General features: G+C 38.4%; 1 protein-coding gene across 2 annotated transcripts in view; it reads left to right on the top strand.

Annotated features, from left to right (window-relative positions):
- RALA (RAS like proto-oncogene A) overlaps nucleotides 1-25,355 on the top strand; it is an 80,737-nt gene that overhangs the window by 38,536 nt on the left and 16,846 nt on the right. For both annotated transcript variants that reach the window (XM_066272115.1, XM_066272114.1), the window contains one exon: nucleotides 771-921. In XM_066272115.1, coding sequence (XP_066128212.1) covers nucleotides 808-921 — 114 coding nt within the window. In that variant the 5' untranslated portion in view covers nucleotides 771-807. The remainder of the gene's footprint in view (nucleotides 1-770; nucleotides 922-25,355) is intronic.

Genomic DNA, 25,355 nt, shown 5'->3' with positions numbered 1-25,355 from the left:
CTTGCTTGGGCCTTCACACAGACTCGCTGTTCATTGTGACCTCATGACCTCCTTTTCTAAGGCCTCGTACTATGGCCAAAATAACGGGATGCCATTAGTGTACCTCACCACTATAGCTTCTAGAGGAACCTGACCTTTCCACAGTGAGCACATACATGTAGTAAACAAGTGATGCGTGTTCCCAGAAAGGGGAGGGCACATACGATCCAGCACTTTGACCATTGTTTATTGGCCATCCACCCTAATGTACAAAAACGTTTCAGTGTTAGGATACTTGGGAGTTGGGGTAGACTGTGTTGGATTCTATTGATAATTCTACCACCAAGTTGCTGAGATGAGGTTTCTTCTTTTCTAAACTGGAAGTGAGGAAGCCTTTCAATTGGCAGTCTTTTTTGTTGTTCAGTTTCTTAATGGAATTAGAAGAAACATCTCTAAATCTTGCCAGTAGCGGTTACTATGAAAATAAAGTGATCATTTATCCAGTTTTCAAAATCTATGATTATACAACTCTATTATCCTGGGAAATTTTCACTTTTGGTCACAGCTCATTACTGAAAATTATTGTAAGAGAAATGCCCTTGAGTTACATACTTGTTTTATTACCATGGTGTTCTCTGGTAAGTGTTCCCTTAAGTGAGCATCTGCCATCTTGAAAATCACCGCAGGATCGAAACTTTTATCTTGAAGTATAAGGATATCATATCTCTTTCCTTTACTGGAATTCTGAAGAAGAATGTACTGAGCATTACTTACTCTGTCATTCTTTTTAGATTCTTCTTACTCCGTTGGTGAAAACTCTGCTACAAGATGACCACAAATAAGCCCAAGGGTCAGAATTCTTTGGCCTTGCACAAAGTCATCATGGTAGGTAGCGGTGGTGTCGGCAAGTCCGCGCTGACTCTGCAGTTCATGTATGATGAGGTAAGTGCTAATTTTATAATGGATACCAAAGTTTGGTTTTCAGAGAGTCTTTCTCTAGCTTAGTTTTGGTACTGTTTTATATAAATTCCTTGAATCCTTGAAAGCTATTAATCTTTTTTTTTTTAATTCAGAACCAACATTTATATACAACTTGACACAACAAGTCAAGAACTCAAGGTTCATAAAAACCTTATGCTTTAAAAAAAAAACAAAACAAAACTAGGAACAGTGCATATTTTTAGGAATCTAACTTTGGCTTTTTTATTTTGTGTTTTAATGGCAGTTTTCAATTTGAATTAATAGAACTGGTGGATATAGTACCTAATCGAAGAAACTTGAGGGTTAACATATATAAGGTGTCATTTCATAACTTCAGAGAAAACATTCTTTATTTTGTGTATGGCATGGTCCTACATTTACCATTAAACACAAACAGGTAGAGGCTGTATTTACGAAAATATAATGACTAGACAGATGAACAGACTTGTGTGCATGTATTTATATCAGACTTTATCAACCCAGATTCTTTCCCTAGAGGAATGTTATCAAGTCTAAATGATTTAAGAGTTGACAATCTAATTTAAGCATTTATCCTCAATTCTTCTTTCCAATAGAAGCAGGGTTTCGTGGTTACTCTTTCTTACCTGATCCTTATAACAGTCATGCATGGTAGGTAGTAGTATCCCCATTTTACAGATGAGAAAACAAATTCTCCAAGAGATTACCCAACCTGCTTAAACCTAGTGTCTTGAAAAATATCTTGCGGATTTTTACTATCCCGTGTCTCTTTCTGTAGCATTTTTTTCATACACATAAAATTCTTAAATCCATCACTTGTCCTACTTGTCAGTGACTATAACAATTTGAACACGGAAAATTAAAATAGTATTTTACATGAAATTACTGATTTATCTGTTCAATTCTGTTGTCCATACTATTCATTTTAATAGCTACCCTTCCTTTTTTTTTTTAAGTGAGAGTAGTGGAGATAGTGAGACAGACTCCTATATGCACCCCAACTGAGATTCACCCAGCAGTCCCCATCTGGGGCCAGTGCTCGAATTGAATCAACCGAGCTATCGTCAATGCCTTAGGCCAACGCTCGGACCAACCAGGCGATCCTCAGTGCCTGGGGTCGACACTCGAACCAGTTGAGCCACTGGCTGCAAGAGAAAAAGTAAGAGAGAGAAGGAAGAGAAGTACCTGGTCACTTCTCATGTGTGCCCTGACTGAGGATTGAACCCAGCACATCTGCATGCTGGGTCAGCGCTCTACCCATTAAGCAAACCAGCCGGGGCTACTCTTTGCTTTTTTGTTTTTTAAGACAAAGTATACAAACAATTTATTTTTGTCAAGTGGTAAGAATAGCAGTTTCCTTTTAAGGCTTATAAGACATTTTTCCACAAAGTACTTGCTCTAGCATCTCTAGCATCTTAGTTAACATTTCTTTTTTATTTTTTTTAATCATTGCCATCTTTTAAAAAAAATTTATAATTTATTTTTTAATTATAGTTGACATACAATATTATAATTGTTTCACATTTACACCATAGTGATTAGACATTTAAATAACTTACAGAGTGACCACCCTGATAAGTCTTGTACCCATCTGACATATACATAGTTGTTAAAAAATTATTGACTATGTTCCCTGTGCTGTATTTTACCTCCCCGTGACTATTTTTATTACTGGCAATTTGTACTTCTTATTTATAACTGGCAATTTGTACTTCTTAATCCCTTTTACATTTTCATCCTTTCCACAAACCTCCATCCAAGCTAGAGACCATCAATTTTTTCTCTGTATATATATATATATATATATGAGTTATGTCTCTATTTTGTTTTTTAGATTTCACATGTAAATAAAATTGTATGATATTTGTCTTTCTCTATATTATTTACTTCACTTAGCATAATACCCTCACATTGTCTCATGGCAAGATTTTATTCTTTTATGGTTGAGAAATATTCCGTTGTATATATATACCACTCTTCTTTATCCATTTGTCCGTGGACACCTAGGTTGCTTCCATATCTTGGCTGTTGTAAGTAATGCTGCAATGAACATAGGGCTACATATATATATATGTCTATTCAAATTAGTGGTTTGGAATTATTCAGATAAATACCCAGAAACAGAATTGCTGGGACATATGGTGGTTCCATTTACTTTTTTTTTTTTTTTTTTTAACAGAGACAGAGAGAAAGATAGACAGGGACAGACAGACAGGAACGGAGAGATGAGAAGCATCAATTATTAGTTTTTCATTGCACATTGCAACACCTTAGTTGTTCATTGATTGCTTTCTCATATGTGCCTTGACCGTGGGCCTTCAGGAGACCAAGTAACCCCTTGCTCAAGCCAGCGACCTTGGTCTAAACTGGTGAGCTTTTGCTCAAGCCAGATAAGCCCACACTCAAGCTGGCAACCTCGGGGTCTTGAACCTGGGTCCTCTGCATCCTAGTCCGACGCTCTATCCACTGCGCCACTGCCTGGTCAGGCCATTTACAATTTTTTGAGAACCACCTGCATAATGTTTTCCACAGTGGCTTCACCAATAGAGTCCTACCAACGGGGCATGAGAGTTCTCTTTTGTATGCATCCTTACCAACAATTGTTTAATTTTTTTACTGATGATAGACATTCTGACAGGTGTAAGGTGATGTTTTCTTTTGATTTTATTTCTCTGATGATTAGTGTCATTAAGTATTTTTTCTTACATGTGTTGCCCATGTGTATGTCCTCTTTGGAGAAATGTCTGTTCGGGTCCTCTGCCCATTTTTAATTGGATAGTTTGTTTTTTGGTGTTGAGTGAGCTTTTTATGGATTTTGTATTAAAGCCCTTATTGGATATATCATTGGTGAATACCTCCCATTGGGTAAGTTGTCTTTTCGTTCGGTTGATGGTTGTTTCCTGCACTGTGTGAAAACTCTAGTTTAATCCAGTCCCATTTCTTTTTTATTTTGTTTCCCTTGCTTGGGGAGACATTCAATTTTATAAATATATTGCTAATACCAATGTCAAAGAGTTTACTGCCTACGTTTTCATCTAAGAAATTTGTGGTTTCAGGTATATTTAAGTCTTTAATCCATTTTGAGTTTATTTTTGTTTATAGGTTTAAGAAAGTGGTCTAGTTTCAGTTTTTTGCTTGTATGTGTCCACTTTTCTCAACACCATTTATTGAATATACTCTCTGTACTCTGTTGTATATTCTTGCCTCTTTTCTCATATGTTAGTTGACCACAGAGGCATAGGTTTATTTCTGGGCTCTGTTCTTTTGCATTGATCTATGTGTTTTTATGCCAAGATCATGTTGTTTAGATTACTGTGGCCTTGTACTATATATTATAACAGGTAGCATGATACTTTCAGCTTTGTTCTCTTTTCTTGATATTGCTTTGGCTATACAGGGCTTTTATGAATCCATGTAAATTTTGGGATTATTTGTTCCAGTTCTGTGAAAAATGTTATCGGTATTTTGATAAGGATTGCGTAAAATCTATAGATCACTTTGGATAGTATGGGTATTTTAACACTGTTAACTCTTCCTAGTCATGAGCACGGTATATTCCTTCCATTTGTTTGTGTCTTCTATTTCTTTTTCAATGTCTTCTAGTTTTCTGAATATAGGTCTTTTACCTCCTTGGTTAAATTTATTCCTAGGTACTCTATTTTATTGTTGTTGTTGTTATCATTGTAAATGGGATTGTTTCCTAAATTTCTTTTGGACAGTTCATTGTTGGTGTATAAAAACACAACCAATTTCTGAATATTAATGTGTCCTGATACTTTTCTGAATTTATTTATCAGTTAATAGTTTTTGATGGCTTTTGTAGGATTCTCTCTGTATATCAATAGTATCATACCATCTGCTAATATAACAATTTTACTTCTTTCCAATTTGTGTGCCATTTTCTTCTTTTCTTATCTGATTGCTGAGGCTAGGACTTTTAATACTATGTTGAATAAAAGTGGTGAAGGTGAAGATTCTTGTCTTTTTCCTGATTTTAAAGAAAAAACTTGCAACTTTCCCTGTTGAATATGATGATAGTTGTGGGTTTGTCATATATGGCTTCTATTATGTTGGGGTCTGTTCCCTCTATCCAGAGTTTTTACTGTGAATAGATGTTGGATTCTGTCACATGCTTTTTCTGAATCCACTGATAATGGATTTTTATTATGATTTTTATTATTCATTTTATTTATGTGGTATGCCTATCATGTTAATTGATTTGTTGATATTGAACCAGTCTTATTTACTGGGAATAAATCTTACTTGATTGTAGTGTATGATCTTTTTAATGTATTGCTGAATTCACTAGTTTATTGAATTCAATAATTTACTAATATATTGTTGAGGATTTTTCTCTATGTTCATCAGGGATATTGACCTATAATTATTTCAACTCTTTTTTATAGTGTTTTTGGTCTGGTTTTCTATGTGTGAATTTTTTTTTTTAATCAGGTTAATGCTGGCCTTGTAAAAATGATTTTGGCAGCCTTTTCTCCTCTTCAGTTTTTTTCTTCAGGAATAAGTTGAGAAAGATAAGTGTTAATTCTTTGTTGAATATTTGGTAAAACCATCTGGCCCAGGGCTTTTGTTTGTTGGGAGGTTTTTGATTATTGATTTGTTTTCATTAGTAGTTATTGGTCTGTTCAGATTTTTCATTTCTTCCTGATTCAGTTTTGGAGGGTTGTATGTTTCTAGGAATTTTATATTTCTTCTAGTTTGTCCAGTTTGTTGGCATATGAATGTTTGTAGTATTTTCTTACAATCCCTTGTATTTCTGTGGTGTCAGCTGTCAGTTCTCTTTTATTTCTGATTTTAATTATTTCAATCTTCTCAGTTATTTCATGATGAGTCTGGCTAAAGATTTATCAGGTTTGTTTGTTTTCAGAGAACCAACTCTTGCTTTCATTGATCTTTTAAAAATTTTAGACTTTTTTTTTTTTTTTCTGCTCTGATCTTACTGTTTCCTTCCTTCTACTCAGTTTAGGCTTTATTTCTTTTTCTCGATCCTTTAGGTATAAGGTTAGATTGTTTATTTGAGGTTTTTCTTGCTTCATGGGGTAGGCCTGTATTGCCATAATTTCCCCTCTACAACTGTTTTAGCTGTCCCATAGAATAGATTTTGGGTTGTGTGTTTATTTTTACTTGTCTCAATGTACCTTTTGATATCTTTCTTGGTCTCATTGGTAAGCCATTCATTGTTTAGTAGCTTCTACGTGTTTGTGTATATTTTAGTTTTCTTCTTGTAATTGGTTTCTAATTTTATACCATTGTGGTAAAGTATACTTGATATGATTTTAGTCTTCTTAAATTCCTTGAGACTTGTTTTGTGGTCTGACATGTGGTCTATTCTGGAAAACATTCCATATATACTTGAATATATATTCTGCTTTTGGGTGAAATGCTGTAAAAGTAACAACGAAATCCATATGGTCTGCAGTGATTTTCAACTGTTGGTCCACTAGAAATGTAAAGTTCTCTACTCTTTTTGGATTGATCCCTTTATCATGATGAAATGCCCTTTGTCTCTTGTTAATGTATTTTGTTTTAAATCCTGTTTTATCTAATTATAAATATTGCTACTCTAGCTTTTTTTTTTTCTTTCATTTGCATGAAATATCTTTTTCCATTCCTTTACTTTAGTCTACTTGTGTCTTTCAATCTGAAGTGGGTCTCTTGTGAGGAGCATATATTGAGTCTTGTTTTCTTAATACATTCAGCCACACTGTGTTTTTTGATTAGAGCATTTAATTCATTTACATTTAGAGTAATTGTTGATAGTTAAGTAGTTACTGCCACTTTATTATTCACATCTTTGATCTTCTCTTCTTAGAGAAATCCCTTTAACATTTTTGTAATACTGGCTGGTGATGAACTCCTTTAGCTTTTTTTGTATGGAAAGTTCTTTATTTGTCCTTCAATTCTAAATGATAGCTTTGCTGGGTTGATTAATCTTGTTTGGAGGTCCTTCACTTTTCATCACTTTGTATATTTTGTGCCAATCCCTTCTGACCTGCAAAGTTTCCGTTGAGAAATCAGCTGACAATCTGATTTCCTACAAGGAGCTTCCTTGTAGGAAACTGTTTTTCTCTTACTGCTTTTAAGATTTACTCTTAGTGTGTAACCTTTGACATTTTAATTATGTTGTGTCTTGGTGTGGGCCTCTTTTGGTTCATCTTGTTCTGGACTCTCTGTACTTCCTGGACTAGTATATTTATTTCCTTCACCAAGTTGGGGAATTTTTCAGTTGTTATTTCTTCAAATAGGTTTCGAATTTTGCTCTCTCTCTTCTCCTTCTGATACCCCTGTGAAGTGAATATTGTTGCACTTGATGTTGTCCCATAGGTCCCTATTCCCATTTTAAAAAATTTCTTTTCTTTTTGATGTTGTAATTGGATGTTTTTTCTACCTTGTCTTCCGTATCATTGATTCTGTCCTGATTCATTTAATCTGCTGTTGATTTCTTATTATACATTCTTCATTTCAGTTATTATATTCTTCATTTCTGACTAGTTCTTTTTATGGTTTCAGTCTCTTTTGTATAAGTTCTCAGTGAGATCATCTACTCTTCCCCTAACTTTATTGAGCATCCTTATAATCATTGTTTTGGACACTATCTGGTGGATTGGTTGTTTCTGTTGTATTTATTTCCTTTTCTGGACTTTTGTCCTGTTCTTTCATTTGGAAAAGTTCATTTTTCTCCTCATTTTGGCTGTCTTTGTATGTTTATGTCTATTTATCAGGACGATCTTTCTACATCTCCTGGTCTTTACAGTGTGACCTTTTTATAAAGAAGGTATCCTTTTGTGCCCAGTGGCACAGTCTGCCTGATCACATGTGCCTGGTGCTCCAGGACTATCCCCTGTGTGGGTTGTATGTACCTATCTGTTGTAGTTGTGGCTCAATTGCTGCTGACATGTCAGTGGGTGGGGTTGACCCTGAGGCTGACTGGCTGTTAGGGTGGCTGTGACTAACTGTCATGCTGCTGTTTCCTGACTGTTGCCTGCTGAGCCTGGCCTTTGGGTTTTTTGTTTGTGGAGCTGCTGGGTGATATTATGGTGTGGTGTGGTCTGAAACTTGTCACTGGGTATGTTGGGTATGGGGCCTCCTGGAAAGGACTCTGGTGCAGGCCAAGGGCAGCCGCCTTCCATATAGTATTTGGGGCCTTCAGGTAGAAACTGCAAAGTGACCTGCAGTTGGCTGCCACTGGTGCTTGGTTTGGAGATGCTTGGGAGAGGCTACGCTGTCTGCTGATGCTGGATGCTACTTGTTCCAATAGTGGCAGTCTTTGGTGGGCACATAACGCATGTTGAGGCCACCACCTTTGCTAGGTTTGTGGCTGCTTAGTTGAAGCTACGTTCTGGGCCAACACTGGCTACTGCTTACGCCAGGCTTGGGGCCGTCTGATGGAAGTTAGCAGTGCAGGTTGAAGCTGGTCATCAGTTGTGCTGGGTTTGGGGCGCCAAACAGCTTGTTTGGGGTTTGTGGATCTTTGAGGATTTGGGAAAGTTTGCAGCAGTAACCAAGACAGGGTTCTTGTCTGGAGGAGCCACTTGAAGAGTTTTGGGCGAGGGAAGTGAGTTGGGAGGGTCAGGGCCTCAAGGAAGCACTAGAGTGGGCTGAATGGTGTTAGCTAGATAGAAGAGCACAGATTCAGCTGGTTGAAGGGGGAGTTCGACAAAGGAACAGTGGCCCCAGCCAGCACATCTTTCCCTGGAGACACTTGCCCTGACCTGTCCCTCTCAGCCCTCTTCTTGAAATAGTCAATTTAATCTTTCTCCAAATGTTGGTGTGTTTCAAGCTGCTTCCCCTGCCCCAGAGCCTAGAGCAAGTGAGTCAGTGTACAGGACTTTTAAGAGGTTCGCCTCAGTTTCCAGCAGCCCCTATCCTTTTCAAACACAATTTCTGCTGGCTCTTAAAGCCAGGCATTATGCATTCTCCTCTTCCAGATGGTAGTACCCCAGTCTGAGGAGCCTCATGTGAAGCTGACTGAGTCCACTTGCTCTTCAGGGGACTTCCACTGCTACTTAATTGCCACACGTAGTGTGGGGCCTGCCTGTTTCATGTGTTCACCCTCACCAGTCTGGATGTGGGTTCTTTATCTCCTTAGTTTTATGATGTATGTGCAGCAAGTCTTCAGGTGGTTCTCAGTATAATTTAGTTATGTATATAATTTTGATGTGGTCATGGGAAGAGGTGAGCTAGAGTTTACCTGTTTTGCCATCTTGACCCGAACCTAGCTACTTTTCAAACTCATCCTAAATCCATCTCCTTGATAATAGGAGGTCAAAAGTAAGAATATTCACGTTACTGACATTTGATGAATAGTTAAGCTTTCATTTAATATTCATAAAAATTAATATTCATAAATATTTGTAAAACATTTGCATGTAAATATGGTAGAGTGTTTGTTCTACAGTAGTGTTTTCAACTTCTGGTTCATAGATTGATGCCGATCTATGAAAGAGTTAAACACCCTGATGTGGAATGAAGATTATAGACCCAATGATCTTAGTCAAATTTGCTTATGCTCAGGGTGATTGCCACTAACCATCCTGTATGATCAATGAAAATACTATTGAGGTTGTCTTAGATAACTTTGGAACTTGTAGGCTTGTTCAGATAACGTTTTGCACCATGCAGAGCGTTTACAAATCATGCTCAATAGACAAAAAGCATTCAGACACTTGAGCATCGTACATGTGGAAATCAAGCACCAATTCATACCGTGTTGCACTGGTATGCGCGGTAAGATAAAACTTGTTGCATATTTCCATTTCCAGCCAGCTAGGTTATGTGCAGGTTTTAATTGCCACCTCTTCTCTCTGTAGTTCTTTTATTTTTTTCACATTTATGCAAATAGCATTGGGACAAATTTACACAGTAGATTTGAAAACCAAGAACCAGCTTGCACCGTAATACCCTATCGTGCGCAGTATGATAAAACTTTCTCTGTTGTGTGTTTGTTTCTGACCCCATCCCTCTCTCAGTAGTACATTTTTTTCACACTTACACAAATAGTTGTGCATGTACTCACCTGTTCAGAATGTATCCATATATTTTACAAATTAGTGTTTTAGTGTCAGTGTGCTATAAATTTTAAACCCTCAAAAATGAAAAGACATTTTTAACTTGTTCAAAAGTAAAAAAAAAAAAAGTCAAGAGAAAAGTAGTGATAACAGCAAAAGTAAACCAAGATCTAGTGCTTCATGTTTAAAAGAACCAGTGAAAAATAAATGTGTTGATATTTTGAAGGTGCAACAGAGACCCAAAAATGAAAAAGAAACTTTGTTAGGCAGTGTGATAACTTAGTTTCATTTTGTAGCACCTGGTAGTGAATTATGGTCATGGCCCTTGGATGGAGTGTGTTCTGAAATTCTGTCAAGATGATGCAAGAAACCTTCCAGACCTACTTGTCATTTGCATTCAAAGCTTAGTGATCTTATTGAGAAGCCAGTTAATTTTTTTTTAAGATTTCACAACCAAATGAAAAGTCAGAAAATTTAAATGAAGAAAAAGACTAGAGAAAATTGCTGCTTCAAGCATCTTATTTAGCTGCCCTTTGAATATTGAAAACAAAACAAAACATTCACTATTAGTGAAGAATTAATAAAGCCTTGCATCTTAGCTGTCACTTGGGAAATTTTGGGTCCTCAAGCTGCACAAGAACTATACCGTTTTCAGACAGTACTGCTCAGAGAAGAATTATTGATAAGACCAACAAATATCAAAGAGTAAAATGGAGGGAATAAAGAAGTTGAAATGTTTGCCATTCAACTTGATGAATCAACTGACGTGAATAACCATGCTATTCTCCTTTGTTTCATGAGGAATAATGACAATAAATACTTTAGGAAAGAGCTGTTCTGTTCTACCTGGTCAGACCAGACCACAAGTCCAGAAATATTTAATTCTCTTGCCTGACCAATGGTGACACAGTGGATTGAGCATCATCCCAGAACACTGAGGGCCCCAGTTCAAAACCTTGAAGTCACCTGCTAGAGCATGGGCTCATTGACTTGAGTGCGTGCTTGCCAGTTTGAGTGCAGGGTCATTGGTGTGAGCACGGACGGGATCATCAGCACAGTCCCAAGGTCGCTGGCTTGAAGCCCAAAGGTCCCTGGCTTGAACCCAAGTTTGCTGGTTTGAGCCAGGGATCACTGGCTCAGCCTGAGCACCCCCCCCCCCCAATCTGGGCACATATGAGAAGCAATCCGTAAACAACTAAAGTGACACAACTGTGAGTTGATGCTTCTCATCTCTTTCCTCCTCCCCTCAATTCCTTCTGTTCCTCTCTTAAAAAGAAAAAATATATTTAATGCTCTTACTGTGTACTTTCAAACAGAGGGCTTAAACTGGGAAGGTTGTGTGAGAGTATGTATAGACAGTGCTGTGAGCATGATTGGACATCACTGAAGGGTAGATGCGAAAGTGAAGGACATTGTACATTCTGGAAATGTTGTCTACGTACTGTATGATTCACAGCAGCATTTAGTTACAAAAGACAGTTTCCCCTGAATTGAACATAGAGATAAGTGATGCAGTGAAGATTGTTAATGATATTTGTAATTGAGGTTTGAACTCCAGACTGTTCACAAACACTGTGTGAGAGCATGGGTTCACAACACCAACATCTCCTTCTCTATACAGAACTGAGGCAGGTCTCAAGAGGAAGGGTATTTCACACCTTTTCGAGCTGAGAGAAGTGAAACAGTTTCTTCAAGAGCGAAACGGCATTAGTGGAGCTTTTTATTTGTTGAATGAAGAATGGATGGCTAAGCTTGCATATATAACAGATAGATGATATTTAGCCTCTTCAACAAGCTAAATATGTCTCTTTAGGGATTTAACACAGATATTTTTTACCTTAACAAAAAGACCAATTCATTAAAAAAAAAAACTTATTCTTTGGAAAGTCACATACAGTAGTAAGAAGATATAGAAATGTTTCCACTTTTCCAAGACTTTCTTAATTGCTGCAGACATCAACCAGAAATTTATACTTAATATGATCAATATTTAACAGCATTAGTTAGAAACTTTGCCTGACTGGTGGTGGCACAGTAGATAGATTGTCCACCTGGGAGGCTGAGGTCCCAGGTTCAAAACCGAGGTCACCAATTTCTTATTTTTCATTAATTTTAATTTATTGTGTTAACATAGATTCAAGTGTCCAACTCAATATACCTCCCTCACCCCCACCCCCTTGTCTCCCATTGCACCTCTTTTGTCCCCTTCCCCTTAACACCCTCCCCCCTTCCCTCTGGGATTTTCTGTCCTGTTATCTGTAGCTATGTGTTACAATTTCACTAATTCCTTCACCTTCTCTGATCACATCCTCTAATCCCCCTTCCTTCAGATAGCTGTCCCTCTGCTCTCTGTGACCCTGCCTCTGCCTCTGTTCCATTCCTCAGTTCACTGTGTTCATTAGATTTTACATATAAGTGAGATCATATGATATTTGTCTTTCTCTTCCTGACTTATTTCAACTAGCAAAATAATGTCCAGGTCCATTCATGCCATTGCAAAAGATAATATTTCCTTATTTTTTTCATGGCCACATAGTATTCCATTGTATATATGTACCACTGCTTTTTAATCCACTCTTCCACTGATGGACACTTGGGCTGTTTCCAGATCTTGGCTATTGTAAACAATGCTGCCATAAACATGGGGGTGCATTTCTTCTTTTGAATCAGTGATTTGGAATTTTTAGGATATACTCCTAGAAGTGGGAAACCTGGGTGAAAAGGCAGTTTTATTTTTAATTTTTTGATAAAACTTCATATTATTCCCCACAGTGCCTGCACAAGTCTACATTCCTACCAGCAATGCAGGAGGGTTCTCTTTTCTCCAGACCCTCGCCAGCATTTATTGTGTATTGATTTGTTAATGAGCACCATTCTGACAGGTGTAAGGTTGTATCTCATTGTGGTTTTAATTGGCATTTCTCTGATTAGTGATGTTGAACATTTTTTCATATGACTGTTGGCCATCTGTATGTCCTCTTTGTAGAAGTGTCTATTAAGTTCCTTTGCCCATTTTTTAATTGGATTGTTTACCTGCCTAGTGTTGAGTTTTAAAAGTTCTTTATAAATTTTGATTATTAACCCCTTATCATTTATATTGGTGAATATGTTCTCCCATTGTATAGGTTGTCTTTTTATTTTGTTTATGGTGTCTTTTGCTGTGCAAAAAGCTTTTTAGTTTGATATAGTTCCATTTGTTCATCCTTTCCTTTATTTCACTTATCCATGGAGATAATTCAACAAAAATATTGCTACGAGAGATATCGGAGCGTTTACTGCCTCTGTTTTCTTCCAAGATGTTTATGGTTTCGCAACTTATGTTTAAGTCTTTTGTCCACTTTGAGTTTATTTTTGGGAATGGTGTAAGTTGCTGGCCTAGTTTCATTTTTTTGCATGTACCTGTTCAATGTTCCCAACACCATTTATTAAAGAGACTGCCTTTACTCCACTGTATGTACTCTAACCTCTTTGTCAAATATCAATTGACCATAAAGGCATGGGTTTATTTCTGGATTTTCTGTTCTGTCCATTGATCTGTATGCTTGTTCTTATATCAGTACCAAGCTGTTCTTTAGTACAATGGCCCTGTAGTATAACTTGATATCAGGAAGTGTGATACCACCCACTTTATTCTTTCTTTTCAAGATTGGTGAGGCTATTCGTGTTCTTTTATGCTTCCATGTAAATTTTTGAAATATTTTATATCTTTGAAGTATGCCATTGGTATTTTAATAGGAATTACATTGAATTTATAGCTTGCTTTTGGTATAGACATTTTAATGATGTTTATTCTTCCTATTCATGAACACAGTATATGCTTCCACTTGTTTGTATCTTCCTTGATTTCTTTTGTCAATGTCTTAAAATTTTTCGAGTACAAGTCTTTTACCTCCTTGGTTAAATTTACTCCTAGGTACTTTATTTTTGTTGCCATATTGAAGGGAATTGTTTCCTTAATTTCTCTTCCAGACTGTTTATTGTTGGTGTATAAAAATACCACCGATGCCAGGTGGTGGCTCAGTGGATAGAGCGTCAGACTGGGGTGCAGAGAACCCGGGTTCGTGACCCCGAGGTCTCCAGCTTGAGCATGGGATCATCCAGTTTGAGCAAGGCTCACCAGCTTGAGCCCAGGGTCACTGGCTCAAGCAAGGGGTCACTCGGTCTGCTGTAGCCCCCCAGTCAAGGCACATATAAGAAACCAATGAATGGACAACTAAGGAACCGCAACAAAGAATTGATATTTCTCACCTCTCTCCCTTCCTGTCTGTCTGTCCCTCTCTCTGACTCTGTCTCTGCCACACACACACAAAAAAAAACAACCTCTGATTTCTGAATATTAATTTTATATCCTGCCACGTTGCTGAATTTATTTATCAGGTCTAGTAGTTTTTTGACTGAGACTTTAAAGTTTTCTATATACAGTATTATGTCATCAGCAAACGGCGATAGTTTTACCTCTTCTTTTCCAATTTGGATGCCTTTTATTTCTTCTTCTTGTCTGACTGCTGTGGCTAGGACTTCTGAAACTATGTTGAATAAGAGTGGTGAAAGGGGGCACCCCTGCCTTGTTCCTAATTTTAAGAGGATTGCTTTTAATTTTTGCCCATTGAGTATGATGTTGGGTGTTGGTTTGTCATAGACGGCCTTTATTATATTGAAGTATGTTTTCTGTATTTCCACTTTGCTGAGAGTTTTGATTATGAATGGGTACTAGACTTTATTAAATTCTTTTTCTGCATTTATTGATATCATCATGTGATTTTTCTCCTTCCTTTTGTTTATGTGATGAATCACATTGATTGATTTGTGAATATTGTACCAGCCTTGCCTCCCTGGAATAAATCCCACTTGATCATGATGTATGACTTTTTTAATATATTGCTGGATTCGGTTTGGTAATATTTTGTTGAAAATTTTAGCATCTATGTTCATCAGGAATATTGGTCTATAGTGTTCTTTCTTTGTAGTGTCTTACCTGGTTTTGGAATGAGGATAATATTTGCCTCATAAAAGGAGATTAGGAAGAAAAAAAAAGCTTAGGAGTCTTCCGTCCTCATGAATTTTTTGAAATACCTTAAGTGTAGGAGTTAGTTCTTTTTTTGAATATTTGGTAAAATTGGCCTGTAAAGCCATCTGGTCCAGTACTTTTGTTTGTTCGGAGTTTTTGGATAACTGTTTCAATTTCATTTGTTGTAATTGGTCTATTTAGGTTTTCTGATTCTTCCAGATTGAGTTTTGGAAGATTGTATGTTTTTAGGAATCTATACATTTCATCTAGATTGTCCAATTTTTTGGCATATAGACCTTCATAGTATTTTCTTACAACCCTTTGTGTTTCTGTTGTGTTAATTGTTACTTCTCCATTTTCCTTTCTTATATTTATTTGAGTTCTTTTTCTTAATGAGTCATCGTAAAGGTCAATCTTGTTCACCTTTTCAGAGAACCAGCTCTTGGTTTCATTGCTCTATTGTATTGTTTTTTTAGCCTCTATGTTATTTATTTCCACTCTGATCTTTATTATTTCCTTCCTTCTACTTTTCCTGGGTTTTATTTGTTGTTCTTTCTCTGGTTCTTATAGATGTAGGGTTAAGTTGTTTATTTGAGCTTTTTCTTGCTTAAAGTATACCTATAATTCTATGAACTTCACTCTCAAGACTGCTTTTGCTATGTCCCATCAATTTTAAGTTGTTGTATGTTCATTTTTATTTGTTTCAAGGAAATTTTTTATTTCTTCCTTGATCTCGTTGTTAACCCATTTGCTATTTAATAAGATGCTATTTAGCCTTCAAGTGTTTGAATTTTTCAGTTTTTCTATTGTACTTGATTTCTAATTTCATGCCATTGTGATCAGAAAAGATGCTTGATATGACTTTAGTCTTTTTAAATTTATTGAGACTTGTTTTTTGTCCTAACACATGGTCTATCCTAGAGAATGTACCATGAGCACCTGAAAGAAATGTATATTCTGCAGCTTCGGGGTGAAAAGTTCTGAAGATATCTATTATCTTTAGTTGCTCTAGTGCAGGGGTCCCCAAACTTTTTACACAGGGGACCAGTTCACTGTCCCTCAGACCATTGAAGGCCGGGCTATAAAAAAAACTATGAACAAATCCCTATGCACACTGCGCATATCTTATTTTAAAGTAAAAAAAAGGGGGGGGGGAACAAATATAATATTTAAAATAAAGAACAAGTAAATTTAAATCAACAAACTGACCAGTATTTCAATGGGAACTATGCTCCTCTCACTGACCACCAATGAAAGAGGTGCCCCTTCCGGAAGTGCAGCGGGGGCCGGATAAATGGCCTCAGGGGGCCACATGTGGCCCGCGGGCCGTAGTTTGGGGACCCCTGCTCTAGTGCCTTGGTCGACAAATTGCAGCTTGCGAGCACATGAGGTTCTTTGGCCCCTTGACTGTGGCTCTTCCACAAAATACCACAAGCGGACATTACCTCAATAAGGAATGTACCTACCTATATAGTTTAAGTTTAAATAATTTGGCTGTCAAAAGAAATATAAGTCATTGTACTGTTGATATTTGGCTCTGTTGACTAATGAGTTTGCCGACCACTGCTCTAGTGTGTCATTTAAGGCTGCTATTTCTTTGTTAATTTTCTGTCTGGAGGATCTATCCATTGATGTTAGTGGAGTATTAAAGTCTCCTACTATTATATACAGTGTGTCCGTAAAGTCATGGTGCACTTTTGACCGGTCACAGGAAAGCAACAAAAGATGATGGAAATGTGAAATCTGCACCAAATAAAAGGAAAACCCTCCCAGTTTCTGTAGGATGATGTGGCAACATGTGCACATGCGGAGATGATGATGTAACACCGTGTATACAGTGAAGCAGCCCACGGCCATGCCAGTTGAGATGTGGACGGTACAGAGGAAAGTTCAGTGTGTTCTGTGGCTTACTAAATTCGAATCCGTGACCAAAGTGCAACATGAATATCGGCGCGTTTATAACGAAGCACCACTACATAGGAATAACATTACTCGGTGGGATAAGCAGTTGAAGAAAACCAGCAGTTTGGTGGAGAAACCCCATTCTGGTAGGCCATCAGTCAGTGACGAGTCTGTAGAGGCTACACGGGATAGCTACCTAAGGAGCCCTAAAAAATCTGTGTGTGAGCCCACATCGAACTGCACTGAATAGGTATGAAACGGGGAGAGTTTTCCTTTTTATTTGGTGCCGATTTCACATTTATATCATCTTTTGTTGCTTTCCTGTGACCGATCAAAAGTGCACCATGCCTTTATGGACACACTGTAGTATTGCTATTGATCTCGCCCTTTATATCTATCCAAATTCACTTCATACGTTTAGGTGCTCTTGTATTTGGCGTATAGATATTTACAATGGTTATAGCCTCCTGTTGGATAGCTCTCTTTATCATTATGTAGTGACCTTCTTTATCCCTTACTATATAGCCTTTATTTTAAAGTCTATTTTGTCTGATATAAGTATTGCTACCCCAGCTTTTTTTCCTTCCTACTTGCATGAAATACTTTTTCCTTCCCTTCACTTTTCATCTATGTGTATCTTTTGTTTTGAGGTGGGTCTCCTATAGACAGCATATGTACAGGTCCTGTGTTCTTATCCATGCAGCTACCCTATGTCTTTTGATTGGAGCATTTAATCCACTTACATTTAAGGTTATTATTGATATGTACTTATTTATTTCCATATTATTCTTTAAATCTACAATCCTCTTTTTCTAGATTTTTTTTCTTTCCTTTTTTACAGCAGGCCCCTTAACATTTCTTGCAGTACTGGTTTAGTTGTAATAATTCCTTGAGTTTTCTTTATGTGTGTGTGGGGGGGGGGGGTGGAAAGCTTATTTTTTTCTTCAGTTTTAAATGGTAGCCTTGCTGGATAAAAAAGTGTTGGTTGTAGGTTCTTGTTTTGTATCACTTTGAATATTATTTTGTCAATCCCTTTCTGTCCTCAGGTGTTTCTGTTGAGAAATCGGATGTCATCCTTACGGGGGCTCCTCTATAGGTAATTAACCCCTTTTCTCTTGCATCTTTTAATATTCTTTCTTTGTCTCTTAACTTTGGCACTTTAGTTATGTTTTGTCTTGGTGTAGGTCTCCTTGGGTTCCTCTTCAATGGGACTCTGTGCTTCTTAAACTTGTGTGACTTTTGCCTTCATCAATTTAGGTAAATTGTCAGCTATTTCTTCAAAAAGGCTCTCTATCTCTTATTTGTTCTTTTCTCCTTCAGGAAAACTCTGTGATGCGGATGATGTTTACGGCTTCATGTTGTCACACAGGTCTCTTAGAATTTCCTCAGTCTTTTTGAGCCTCTTTTCTATTCACTGCTCAGCTTCTGTGCTTTTGTTTATCTTTTCTTCTAAATCATTGATTTGATTCTCTGCTTCATCCAGCCTGCTGTTGATTCCTTCTGTTGCAGTCTTCATTTCTGATACTGTATTTGTCATTTCTGACTGGTTCTTTTTTATGATTTCAGTGTCCTTTTTGATGTTTTCTCTTTATTTAGGTGCTCATTATGTCCATCCATTGCTGCTATATGATCCTTGAGCATCCTAAAATCATTATTTTAAACTCTGCATCTGGTAATTTTGTTACTTCCATTTCATTTATTTCTTTTTCTGGGGATTTCTCTTGTTGTTTCAATTGGGTTGCATTTCTTTATCTGCCCATTTTCTGTGTATAATAGATAGTGCTGCCTGACTTTGAAATTTTTGTGGTGTCTTTATGAAGAAGATGGGCTTAGTGGTACTGACTTTCAGGCCAACTGTTTTCCTTTTCTTAGGGATGCTTCTTGAGGGTACTATTTTCCCTCTTATTGTATTTGTGTAATAAATGCAGTTGGTCCTTTTGTGGGTATGGTTATCCCCTCAGGCTAGCTGGCTCTAAGGGTTAACCTTGATTATGTGTATTACACACTGTGCAAGTCTGTCCTGTTGGGCATATTCATTCTCCACAGTATCTGGTGCCTGCTAGACTCCACCTTTGGGCATGCTGCTTATCTAGCTTGCTGAGTCTAAGGTTGGTGCTTTCTGCCATCCACTACCAGTTGTGTTGGCTCTAGATCTTCTTGGGTTAGCTTTACCTGTTGTTTGTAACCCGCTGTGGGCTACCATTCTGTAGCTGCTGCACTTTTGCCATCTGTGTCTGCGCTTTCTGTGCTTAGGTAGTGTGGGAGAGGCCAACCTTTGTATAAGGATCGGCTTCCTCCTGCTTAGGGATGACAGCAGCTCTGTAAAAGACCCAAAGTCTGTAAGATTTGTCTCCACTTTTTAGCTGCTCTACCTCCTCTTTCAGCTGCCTGGTCTTCCCACCGAGTCTTCTGTAGTAAGACTGTAGTGTCGGATCACACTGGCCTCATCCAACCAACCCCTCCAAAGGTTGCACATTTCGTAGGTTAGAGCAGCTGAGGTTGTGAGTACAGTGTTAGTGGGACCCCCTACTTCAGGGATTTCTTGGTCAGGAGCTCAGTACAGAGAGTGTGGCCCCTACTCCAGAGCCTAATCCCTCAGCCACTGCTGGCTCCTCAAATTTATTTCTTCCCAACAAGGTGCACAGCAGGTTCATACTAAGTGTGGTCACAGCCCCCTCTGCAGAACTTCTTTCAGCTGGTAAGGCCCTGGTCTCAGGGAGGAAGACAGAGAGTCCTCTCCTTGGGCTGATTGTGCCCCCCCCCAAAGATGGCTAAGCCCCTCGACCAGATCCAACAATAGACTCACAGGGACCCATATTTCAATTATTCATGCTCCTAGCCTCTCTACTTCTCTCTGTGGAATCTAGCCCAACAGGGCAGGATATCCAGCACCCAGGCCAGCTGACTATGAAGCTCCACCCTATCCAGTGCACAATGAGCCGCTATGCCAGTGCTGATCACAGAGAGTCTAACTCACCTAAGCTGAGCCAGGTATGAGGAGCCTTTCCTTAGGATTGCACTCTAGCAATGGTTGTTTGGTTATGAACTGATGCTTTCCTCAGCTGGCTCCTGGATGTGTCAGCCCTGGGCCTCTCTGGTGGGAACCCAGCACTGACCAATGGGAGACACTGCCCATGTCTGGCCCTCAGCAACTTTCTGGAGCTACAAGCAATCCTGAGTTTGTGGCTGCCTCTGTTGGGTCCAGGTGTACATGGAAATACCAGCTGTACACCTAGGCTGGCTTTTACCCACTCTGGGCTGGGGGAAGTTTTGCTTAGAATGCCAAGGTTCCCTGAGTCCTGACTCCTGCAGCCTTTGTCCTCTGGCTTCTTGTTGGGCTTTGCCACTGTAAAAAAACCTTTGCTAGAGTCTAGAGCAGTGTTTCCCAACCTTTTTTGTGCCATGCCCCACCTTAACCTTTCTAAAATTTTTATGTCCCCCCTATGTAACATACATAATTTTTAACATTAAAATTGATTTGTTCATTTAATAAACATAAATGATAGGTTCTAGGAAGAAATCACTATGAAATTGTTAACAAAACACAGTAAGTAAAATTTCAAAACATATAATGAAAAACAGAAATTTAAATTCCAAATAATTTTAATACAGATTTTTCTATATTAATTTATTATTTTAATTTAGTGTGATCCTTGCGCTTGATGCTTGCTGCACAGAGATTTTATATTAGGTTCCAATTTGGTTAGCTTTAGTCTCAAGTCTCCACGTTGTGTATATCCAGCCGATTTCTTTTTTTTTTTTTACCAGTAAATCATTTACAGCACTAAATCCACATTCAGCTTAAAATGAAGATGGTAATGGTAGCAATAGTTTTCTTGCACATTTGGTTGAATTTGGGTATTTGATTTCTGTTTCCTCACAAAGCCATGCCATCGCTCCTTTGATATTAAATAAAGCTTTAACTGACTCATCATTTTGCAATTCTGCGAGTTCTTCTTGATACTGCATATTTGATATATCGGACAAATCCACTAACATTGGCTGCATCATCCATGTTGGGAAATCAATTTGTTTTAAATCAGAAAATCTTTCTTTTAAATCAGCCGATAGAATATTCAAATGATTGACAGTAACAAGTAAAGCGGTATCAGTTACTTCACATTTTTGGAGCCAATGTAACTGTTTAAAGTTTTTGTTGTTAATATGTTTCTGACATAACTCAATATTGGTAATGAAACCAAATATCTTTTCTTTTGCATCGACAAGAGTTTTATTTGTTCCTTGAAGTTGCTTATTTAATATATTTAGTTTTTCAAAGATATCAGCCAAATAACTCACAAATGCTTTACCATCTACTGTTAACAGATACTTCATTTCAGGTTTGTTGCTTAAAAAATCACTAAGAGTATCAAAAAGTTCCATAAATCTTTTCAAACAGTTTCCTTTAGATAGCCATCTTACTTCAGTATGAAGTAAAAGTCTCACATGGTCTTCATTTTGTTCTTCACAAAATAGCTTGAAAAGACGCTCACATTTGGCACTAGCTTTAATAGCATTAACACACTTTATTACTGTATGTAATACTTCATTCAGAACAGGCGAGATGTTTTCAGCTACCAAGTTTTCCCTGTGAATAACACAATGCACAAGAATCATTTCTGGATTCGCATCTTTCATCAATTTTAAGCAGCCATTTTTCTTGCCCATCATATTGGGAGCACCATCTTCAGCACAAGATGTTATATTTTTCATTGGTATGTCATTGACATCTAAGTAGTTTTTTAGCTTATTATATATGTCTTTGGAGGTAGTGGTGCTTTCTAATCTTTTACAGAACAACATTTCTTCAGCAAAGTGTCCTTTATCAATATATCTTACGTAAGTTATCAATACTGCCTCACTGTCTCTCAAAGTTGATTCGTCCATTTGCAAGGAGAATTTTCTTGTTTTCAGCTTTTCAATAAGTTGTTTTTCAATATCCTCACTCATTTTGTCTATTCTTCTGCTAACAGAATTGTCACTGAGTGGCATAGCTTTTACATCTTTGTCATCTTTTTCAAGAACCATTTTAAGAAATGCTGATATTGACGGTTTTATTAAATTCTCTCCTATAGTGTGATTTTCTCCAGTTTTAGCAATGAATAAAGAAATTTGATAACTAGCCTCAAGAACACGATTATTAGTTGAAGTATGAGCAGTAAATAGAGACTTTAATGTTCTTTTTTCAAAATTTTTCTTTAAAGTTTGTTTTTTGTTTTTTTTTAATAATTGGTTCTTTTTTTTTTTTAATTTTTTTTTTATTTATTCATTTTAGAGAGGAGAGAGAGAGACAGAGAGAGGAGAGATAGAGAGAGAGAAGGGGGGAGGAGCAGGAAGCATCAACTCCCATATGTGCCTTGACCAGGCAAGCCCAGGGTTTCGAACCGGCGACCTCAGCATTTCCAGGTTGACGCTTTATCCACTGCGCCACCACAGGTCAGGCTTCTTTAAAGTTTTAAAGTAACTCAAATCTGAATTAATATGAGCACTATGTTTCGTCTTCAAATGCACCTCAAGACGACCTCGTTTCATTGATTCGTTGGTCAAGCATTGCTGGCATAAAAGACAAAAAGGAATCCGCTCATCGTGAACAGCGGGTATGAACCCAAATTTTAAATATTCCTCCGAATATTGACGAGTTTTTTTCTTGCTTGCACCACTCATTTTACTATGGGCTATAAGAAATAAAAATAAGATCAATTAAAAACTAATATTAAAGTATGTGTTAAAATATATTCAGTGTGACAGAGTAAACGTATACTAAAAATTCATATTTATTAAATGTATATAACACATTTACTACACTACCACCGCAAATCAAAAGGTATCTATATTTTTTCCACTTGACAAAATTTTCTGGAAAGTTATGCTTCTAAAATTAAAATTGTCGTGCATGCACTATTATAGCCCCAATAATATTTATAAAATATTAGTGCTTTCTAGCCCCGATGCAAGAAGTACTTAATAAAGAGTTTAATATTGATAAAAATAAAATCAAATACTTACCAATTATATCTATACAATATATATATGTATATTTATTAAATCAACAAGCTTTTACAACAGTTTTGACTGACACTTATTTCAAATTAACACCAACTGAATGATGTGAAACACTACAGAAGTTGCGATGGGCCAATTAGGTGAGAATAACTGCGTTGTTTATCAAGTTTTTAAAATGTCCGGGGTTCCCCGCGGCAGACGGCACGCTCCACGGTGAACCCAGGACTAAGTTTACTTGACGACACCAATCACCCAGTTGATATTTTGGTCTCGTCAAACGAAATTATACTTAATATTTATTTACCGCAATTATTTAAGAATTGCATTTTTTGTTAAATCTGACACCGATATCTAGCATTGCATTTAAATGGCCCCGGGGCGAAAGAGTTCAAGTCGTGTCGAGTCCATTTTCAAATTGCCCCCCTTAACTATCGAATTGCCCCCCTGTGGGGCGTGGGCCCCACGTTGGGAAACACCGGTCTAGAGCCTGCAGCAATTCAGAGATTAGGAAGGGTAGTGGGTGTGGCTGTGACCCATGGCCCCAGGTGTCAGTCTGTCCAGACTTTTTCCACATACCTCAGTAGGGTGCGGCCCCAGACGGCTAGTGGGTGTGGCTTCTGAGACCCAGAGGTGTGATCTGCCTGGTCAAGGACAGTTTCTACTGAGTCTCCTGCAAGGTGGAAGCACCAATCTTAGAGTTGGAGTGGGGGGGTGGAGAGATTTGGCCTCAACACCAGAAAACTGAGTCACTGACGCACCACCTGTTTTCTGGCCTCTCAGAATAATTAGTCGCCATGACTGGGGTATGAGACACTTGAGACACTCCCGAGGGCAGAGTAGTTGCTTCTCCCCAGGCTGATGCCTCTCAGAGGGAACTGCTCCACCCAAGAAAGATGGCAACTGCAGTATTGGAGAATGAGTCAGCATAGGGGTCCCGATTGCTGTCCTCCTCACTGTCTCTTGCTGGGCCTCCAACTTTACACTCTCTTCATGCCAATCTAGTCCTCTCAGCTCTCCCTCCACCAGATACCCGGGTAAGTGGCTGTGAACAAGATTTTTTGTGCTGGCTCTTTAAGATTGTTGGGCAGATAAAATGTATTATGCTCACTTTGTTAAAGATAACACGAGGAGGCCATTGCCCAGGTGATATTAATGTGTGTTGGGGTGGGCTAAAGGCAGGCAGAATCCTTGTAGCCTGGGGCTTGGTTTTGGGATTAAGCCTTTCCTACCCTTTTTGATGTGGGGCGGTACAATCCAATCATGCCTCAGAAAGTGACTTTGTATTAGAGACTTCCCTATTTTGTATATTGGATTAAGGGTTTGGATTTCTACACTATAAAATGGGGATGAAGCGGGAGCTTGGGCTCTTGGTTCCTGAGGTTAGCATGAGAGAGCAGAGAGAGTAGAGCCAGCAGCGAAAGGAGGCCACGTGGAGGAGGCCGGGAAGAGCAGCCAAGATGGCGTAGTGCTGAGTGAGAGGCTAGTTTGTAGAGTTTGTATCTGGGATAAGGAAGGAGATGGGGAACTGAGGAGAATAAGGCTGGTGAGCTAGAAACCTTTGATTCTAGGAAACTCGGATAAGTCAGTGGCTTTGTGAGCACTGAATGTGATTGGGTTTTGGAGCCCAGTGTATATTTTTACTTGCCTGCCAGGTGCAAGCTAGAATTAAAGATGACAGCCCATCAGTTTTTGGCTCCGTTGTTTCTTTACCGACTGTCCGAATCCAATGTGAACCTGCATGGGCCGGGCTGCTTTGATAGTGGTGGCCCTGGCCCTGGCTCCTGGCTTTACAAAGATATAGCCTGTATCTCCAAGAGCTGCAACTCTTTCTTACAGACAGAAACCCAGCTCTTTTCACCTTGAAATGCTGTGTGGGCACTTCTTCTAGGCTCTCAGGTTCTGCGCCTGGGACTGAGGACCCCCACCTCTCAGAGTAGCCGTCCCTGCAGTGAGAGTCCCTCTGGACCCTCAGCCGCTGCTCACTCCTGGGAGCGAGGCAGCCCTTTCCGCATCTCTGCCCTTCCTACCAGTCTCTGTGTGGCTTCTTTGTTGATCCTTGGTTATAGACTCTTCTTTTAGTCCATAGTTGGTTTTTCAAGATGATTGTTCTTAAATTAAGTTGTAATCCAGTTTGGTCCTGGGAGGTGTCAGTTAGAACGTCCGCATAATCCGTCGCCATCTTGGAATCCAACTTCCCGAGGTTACCAATTGGAGTGCTTGAGCTTGGGGTCATAGCTATGATCCCAAGATCACTGGCTTGAGCACAAAGGTCATTGGCTTGAAGCCCAAGGTCGCTGGCTTGAGCAGGGAGTCACTGGCTGAGCCTGAGTACCCCTCACACCTCATCAAAGCACATACGAGAAGCAATCAATGAACAACTAAATAACGGGACTATGAGTTGATACTTCTTCTCTCTTTTCCTTCCTATCTCTCTCAAAAATTAAAAAAAAAAAAAGAAAGAAAGAAAAGAAAAAATC

The sequence above is a fragment of the Saccopteryx bilineata genome, chromosome 4 (genome assembly GCF_036850765.1).
Source record: "Saccopteryx bilineata isolate mSacBil1 chromosome 4, mSacBil1_pri_phased_curated, whole genome shotgun sequence".
Classification (NCBI taxonomy): Eukaryota; Metazoa; Chordata; class Mammalia; order Chiroptera; family Emballonuridae; genus Saccopteryx; species Saccopteryx bilineata.
The sequence above is the reverse complement of the archived record's forward strand: the minus strand, read 5'-3'. Positions and strand labels throughout refer to the sequence as shown.